The sequence below is a fragment of the Varroa jacobsoni genome, unplaced genomic scaffold (genome assembly GCF_002532875.2).
Source record: "Varroa jacobsoni isolate VJ856 unplaced genomic scaffold, vjacob_1.0 scaffold_231, whole genome shotgun sequence".
Lineage (NCBI taxonomy): Eukaryota > Metazoa > Arthropoda > Arachnida > Mesostigmata > Varroidae > Varroa > Varroa jacobsoni.
Window position 1 is genome coordinate 81,043 of NW_019213133.1, and position 7,461 is coordinate 88,503.

Sequence of the window (7,461 nt, forward strand, 5' to 3'; positions counted from 1 at the left end):
TGGTCAAATTTCGTTACTCTATGAGACACAAATTAAAATCTGATGCTTCATAAGATAATCTTCCGTATAATATTTTTTATTGTTTTCTTTCTAGTGCTTTTTTTAGCAAAAAAAATATGTGGGAATTACACACTATCCGTGTATAAAACAAATTCCCAATGATACGTGACATGCGATATTACTCACAATTCTGATAGAAACAACACTTGCCAGATAAGATTTTTGCCTTTATGCAAGGGTGTCTATTATTGTGACTTTAATTGGTCTCTGCTACTGGTATATTTCACCAATAAATCTATACCTATTATAATTAATTGCATTATTTCTCAATAAGTGTAGACGATTTTGGGGAGAAATATCTATATGCAACACTAATTGACTAGTAATAACTTTCAAATTCAAAAACGTCTCAACTTTTGTTCCCTGTTGCATTATTAAGGTGATCCCTGAACCATGGATGGACTAAAATGTTGCAAAGCCGGTACAAAATTTTTTTGAAAAGATTCGAAAACTTCGGTTGGCCTTGTCTGACTTTTCGTACTTACAATACATCCATGGCATTAGGTTTGGTAGTTAGAGTATTCTTCTAAGAGAACAGTCCTGTTGAAGTACCCATTGTTATGGGCAGAGTGCATGTAACGAAAAAAACTGTGTATTAGACACTTCTCAGCCAGATTCTGAAACCTAGTAGCTTTGGATCAACGTTTTAGAAAATATACAACTAAATCGGAACATTGCATTGACATAGCGTTTGAGGTCAAGGGTGACTTTATTAAACCATAAACTGTAGGGATTTTGAGACTCGTAAAACTTTACTCCCTACCTGCTTTTGTCTAATACCAACACTACCTCATTTTTGTAATTTTCAACTCATGGTACAATAGAAATATAATAAAATGTTCACTTCGAAAGTAACGTATTGTTATTTTATGCTGTGACGAAAACGTTCACCACAACGATAATCGATAAATAATTACTTAAGCCTTATCTTTTAGAGAACTAGTATAGATATATAAAATTACTTTTGCCCTCGCTTTTTAAAAAATACCATTATTAAATTTTATGCGATACAATATTATATGGGAAAGAATATATCTACGGAAACTGTATATAAAAGGGTGTAGATTTATTCATTAAGTGCCATACAGTGCCATTTGGTACCATTTCTATACTGATAATGACGTTTCTTACGTTGCTGTTGTTCTGCCTACAAAGTATGTGCCTTGTCTGCCTTGCCTGGATAGCGCATTATGTGTGATGATTGAAGTCTATATAAGACTTCAATGTAATCCTTGCCAGCTTAAAACCTCTTTTTCGTTTCGTATTTCTCTAGTTTCCTCTCTGTAATCACAGACCGTGATGCCGCTCACATACAGCGTTGCATATTTTCTAGTTGTGCAAGTCGTCAAGGGACGTTGACCATATGTGTCTCTATGAAAACTCCTACATCTGTTACACGCTGAGCGTCGTTCGATTTCCAAAAAGGAATTCCTAACGTGTCTTCGAATGACATGAAGAATGTACAGGTTTTAATGTAATAAATCTCTATGTAATCCATTGAAATATACTTCTTTCAATAATCGATTTTGGCTTCAGTTCGAAGCAAACAAAAACGGTAAATGGAGATGTAAAAAGTAAAAAAAATACAGCTGCTTTTATGTTTGTCCTCAACAGATAGCGGCTAAGAAGACTGTAATGATATACTATATATATATATAGTATTTTACATTATCTTTCGTGTCTTATAAACTGTTATGTCCTTGTATACCTCTATCTGTAAGTATAAACTTATTTTCGCTCGCTGAATAATGAATAACAATTAAACTGTAAAAAATTCTCTATTGAAGCATGCCCCTCCGACGAGTGCAACGTATAGTCTATATTTCTAAGTAACGCCGTTGGCTTTTCTCGAACCTTTGTCAAGTGAGACTGGTTATCATCTGAATTGGTCCCCATAACTTTTTCTAACAGTCATAATGAACAAACAGGCGGAACAGTGCAATGCCTGCATATACACAAGAGCACGTACATGCCTATGGTACACATACACCGATTTGGGTAGATCAACGAGCTGCTGATGTTTTGGTTATGGATGAGAATTATTGCTGTTGTTTTTACGTCCGCTTAGCTATAATATAATAGCTATTAATTAGTGCAAATTATTTTGGAACTACAATTAATCTCTCTATTCTAATTTTTAGAATCTTTCTAAAGTCGCAATATAGAGACAAAGACAGCTGGCGCCACCTATTGCAAATGTATACGACATAACTATTATCCAGCTTCGTAGACCATTAATCAAGATGTTTTTTAGCCACATAATATTAACAATAGTATGATGATACTATTGTTAATTAGCTTAATAATATAAGTTATGATTAACAAGTTTATAGTAAAAAAGGAGCATGCAACGGATGAGATTACGTAAATCCTTAGCCTATGCTTCTAGGTCAACCTTCCGGTCTTTGAACTTCACAGGTTCGTCCAGATTTAGTTGCTCCTGCTGCTGATGATGATCATTTTGATCGACTATCTCTTGATGTTCCCCGACGTTGGTACAACCCATTGAGGGTTCTTGTAACATCGTGTTTGTTTTATTGTTCGTATCTTCCTTGGTCGTTTCGCCATTGATTGTCCCGTTTACAGGCTAAATCGTTTAGAAAAAAGTGAAAATAATCAATAAAATAATTGAAAATTAATTTGTTTGCAATACTTTTCGGACGAAATCATATAGACTAATATATTTTATATTAATACACAAAAAAAATTGCACAATAGTGTCACTGACATGTCATATTTTGTATTGTGGAACCAGATCATACTTTAGTTATAAATTATCAATACAACATACTAACTTTCTGTACTTCTTGATCTTTCTTCTTCTTTCGAGGTCTAATTATGAGGTCGATAAAGTGGCAGTGCTTTATAAGTTAAAAATTGACACTGAACAAAATGGCGCCAATTAAATGGAAGGAACGACAATACAAGATTCACAAGCTATTTACCTTCTGCATGGCAGGTTCCATTGCTGTAGTCGAAGGTCCATTAGCTACTTGGGATTTAACAATTCTGATGCCAGTTCCATTCGAACTTGTATGTGTTCGCTGCCACGAAGGAATAGAGGCTGTTACTGGCGGTACAGGAAACTGACTTCGTGCCACCAACACCCCCTTCAACGAGGTCACATCTTGCCGGAGGTCAATCATTAGCTGATACAGTCGCGCATTCTTTTTATCTGCATGAAATTCGGCATTGCGCCGTTCCTCGCCTAGTTTACGAACGGCGTCGGCCAATTCAGAGACTGAACGCTCAAGTGAGCTGGGATGGGAATCAGCCAGATGTGGCTCAATGTACGTCTGTCATATTAAAAATATTCACATATGCATGGTTATAGCTCATCAATTTATTGCGTCTCCAAGTACCAATACCTATTCTGTTGTAGTGATTTCCTAAATGTATCGAACCATGTTTATGTATCATAAGATGTCAATAAACTTGCTTATCTGGTCAGATTTGCCAATGTTATTACCGTACCTTGAAAGCCCAGTAGAGCCCATAGGCTGCCGAGCCTATAACCGCTACCCCCATGACAGTGCTACCCACTGTGTCAAGCCAGGATCGAGGTACAGCTGCAGATTCCAGCGGGATTTGTTGCGCTCTCAACGAGCGCGCTATTGCCATTTCAATTTCTACTGGGGTCAGACCTTACCAGTGTCAAGCAGAACGCAGGTAGACCTTTATGCGGTTAAAATAATTACAAAGCTTAAAGTAATAACACAAACTCTCTTCGGGTTTTTGGCAGTACTACTGAACGTTTAGATAAGCAAGCAAAAAAGCCAAGCTTGAAATGGTATAATGGAAATAATGCAATGATCTTTACTTCGATTAAAGTACAGACATTACTCCGAAATACTACCAGATTTTATGTTTGATATCAAAAATAGCTTCTATGTTATTCTCACATTATGAATTTCTCCTCGCGTCTCTACTAACTAGTTTGTATCGGCAACTGTCACTACCGTTCAACGTTAGTTTTACTCAACAGGGCAAAATGATTTTTAAACAGCACATCGACACAAGCAGATCGAAATTAATTTGATCGACAGCTAAATAGGTATACGCTACCTTTTTTTACCAGGAATGCGTGCTTTTTTTCAACGGAGCTCTGTTGAACCCTCGGATTCATAAGAAACGCAGTAGCAGTGTTTACCTAAAGGCAAAATACAGAGAAGTAATTAAGGTTAGAGTAAAGCGAAATAACTGATCTTCCCGTTCCTATAAGCAACTAACAGTAGCAGATTCCAACGAAAACTTCCTGATCCAGCCGCTAAAATGTATTCTTTACGCTAAATGTATTTACATGAAATCTTTTATATTTGTTATTATTAATTATTATTACAATTAAATATTAAATATGTTTTATCCGTACAAAATATATCTAATACTATATATGGATTCAACGTATTAATTGTTACAGTAGGATGCCGAACTTGTAGATAATGCGCTAAGGCATAGGGCCGTATTTCTCAAAAGCTAACTGTGTATTCTGATCAAGGATAACTATATAATTTGTATTGTTTTCGTAATGACAACAGTGTTTATGATACTAGTATCTGCATATGTTGGCCGTATAACAGCGAAACTTACGCTACATTCTACAAAATAGTATCTCAGCGAAATTGCTATCTATTGGAGGGGCTTCACGAGTTATATAAGTTCAGGTAAGCTAAGTTCAGGTCACGTTTCGTCTCTGTGTCTATTTAGATTGAAACAGAAGGAAGTTTTCGGAAGGAAGTTGGAAATACTCCAGAATATTCTAAAAGCATGCTTATTTTCTGAGGTTTCGTAATGATGAAGCACAAAGAAATAAGTGAAGCTCGGAAACGGTCAAAATATTTTACAAACCACATCTTCTCGAGGTTCTCCAGTGGGGCGTCTCATATTGACAATAGCGATGTCCCGTCCGTGTTCCTAAAAACATAAATTGATATACATACGTTACTTGCAAGGTAAATCGTATTTATAGCAAAAAATTGAATAACGAAGTTGACTTAACATACCATGTATGTACGCATTGTATACTTCCCTTATCATCATCTTTTATGTATCTATCTGTCTCTAAAATTTAACCCCATTTAACCCCAGAGCACGCACACTTATAATCGGGCAAATGCCTCAGCGAAGTGTTCGCAGAATATCCTGCAACTCCGGCCATAGTGGCCCTTTTTTCAACTGACTCCTTTATAATAACTACCACATTAAATGGGCTAATATAACTAACAGTTCTAACATTCATACATTACGTGTTAATTTGATTTTGATTCAAGTTCTGCTGTAAGATGCGGGCCAAATGCGGCGCAATCTATAATCGTAAACGGAACGTAAAGCCTTGTCACGAATGGAATAAAGCAAAGCAAGTAGAGACTCAATATTTGCTGAGCAACATTTAAATGTATAGGCTTGTCATTATGTTAGACATCATGATAGAGATATTTGGGCATCTACTGATAATAAGTCGAGCAGACTTCATAATCAAACAAACAGCATAGATTAAACCATTAACTATGGGAACTATGGGAAAGAAAGTACCCGAAATAGCGGGTCCTGGAGACTACGAGGCTTCGTTTCGCGTTCGAGCGCTATTACGGGTCCGCACAAATGGACTGCACTGCCGTCTGGTCATACGTCGTATCAAATGCAGTTAATCATAACCTTGAATCGACTAAGAAAACTCTAATACCAAGCGAAACTTTTTAGGGCAGCTGAGAGTAAGATACGATACTGGTGAATATTCGTTGCTAAATTCTGAAATTGTCCTATACGCAGGACTACATACAATACATATAAGTGTTAAGTTGATTAGATTGTGGACCAGTATTATACCACGTAACTACACTGATTCGACTGAAAGCCTTAAAACGATAGGGTGAATATTTTTAATCAAATTGCTTCCATAACATTATTTATTACGGTCTTTATAACCCAGCTAAATGTTGGGTTCCTGGTGACACTCCCACGCGTCAATCGCTAATAACAACTTATTTTACTTCAGGGCTGGATTATAAATCAGCAAATGCCGGTTATATTTCGTTATTATTTACTGACTGTAACGTGTTATCCGCAAGAGTACTGGCTGTCAACTTTTTCCTAGATGATAGAGTCTTGGAAGATGACGCACCACTGCTTCAAACGAAAAGTTTAATCTATGCTTCGTTATATACATAAATGTATACTACCCTACCTTTAGCAAATGTTTTTTGCAACGATAAGCACAAGGCAGTATAGTTATTTCTTTGTCGTATCCGTACCCGTAATTGGTCAAATCCCAAAGTTCAAAATGTAATATGCCTAGTCAATTTTGGTACAATGTCATTTATTTCATCAACAGCTTAGTGCGCATTGGCAATAGCAAAGCGTACTGTAAACGACAGATTTGAGCATGATCTTTTGTTTTTGAGTCGTATAACGCCATAACAAATCTTGCCACTTACCTCAAGCTGGTCTTCTCCTGAAGTCTCCATTTTCTAGTAGTTTTTGGATCCCAACGGATTGAATCACTCTGCTATGCTGCGCTTACCTGATTTTTTTTTATCTTTTGTATTTGTCAAACCAATGTCAATGCACTCCCTGTGCAATAGTTTATGTTGCGCAAGACTAACGCATTCACTATAACACAACAGAAGCTATAAACAAGTTGTCGACAATTTTCCACGCCGAAATGCTAGCAGGTGGAGATACTATTTCTCTGACTTACTTCGAACTAGAGTAAGTTCACAGCTCCGGCAGCTAACTCAGGCTGACAGGCAGCCTTTCTGGCAAGTTTCGATGAGTACGTCATTCACAGCTGATCGGCCAATGTTAGACGACGACGATGTTTCTGTGAGATAGTTTGTCCCGCTCAAATTTGTCCGATTCCTTAACGGCCTTAGACGACGATTATAAGACGGTGTAAGTGTCGTCAACAACAACAACAGCAAGCGAAGCCGAGGACATGCGACTTACGAGGACCAGCAGAAGCTGTTTATTGCTATACCAACTATTTTCAACTGTGAGAGCAGTACATGCACCTATGTTTTAGTGAGGCTGTTTTTATGGTAGTGGGGTGTTGACGAAGCTCGCTGGCTGGCTGGCTGTCTGTTGGCTTTTCGACAAAAAAATAAGTCGTTGTCGTCTGCTCAATGCTGTAGACTGGAAGTGAATGGTTTGTGACGTTACGTACACCTCATGGGAGAGGGTACCGCAGGGAGTTTAGGGAAGACCTTTCTAGGGTGAAGCGAGATCGCTACACTAGCGCTGTTCAAGTACAACTTTCCGCCACCGCTGCACGATAATCTGTCCTTTTTTTCTCAACTCCTCGTGAGTGGTCGTGAATCATTCATTTATTCCAAAATGATTGAAGACAACGCATGACGCTTAACAAAAAGACATCTGTAGCCTTCTGGATACTGAGTATACATGGTT

At 37.4% G+C, this 7,461-nt stretch overlaps 1 protein-coding gene across 2 annotated transcripts; it reads right to left on the reverse strand.

Moving 5' to 3' along the window:
- Positions 1–1,102: 1,102 nt before the first annotated feature.
- Positions 1,103–7,179, reverse strand: Pex14 (peroxisomal biogenesis factor 14). Of its 2 annotated transcripts, XM_022855824.2 has the most exons (7): positions 6,492–7,179; positions 5,590–5,675; positions 4,906–4,971; positions 4,126–4,210; positions 3,535–3,704; positions 3,006–3,356; positions 1,103–2,647 (listed from the first exon to the last, which is right to left on the reverse strand). In XM_022855824.2, the coding sequence occupies exons 3-7, from the start codon at positions 4,939–4,941 to the stop codon at positions 2,438–2,440; spliced, it is 852 nt and encodes a 283-aa protein (XP_022711559.1). In that variant the 5' UTR covers positions 4,942–4,971; positions 5,590–5,675; positions 6,492–7,179; the 3' UTR covers positions 1,103–2,437. The 2 variants fall into 2 exon arrangements, with proteins under 2 accessions (XP_022711559.1, XP_022711558.1); XM_022855823.2 differs by lacking the exon at positions 5,590–5,675.
- Positions 7,180–7,461: the final 282 nt, after the last annotated feature.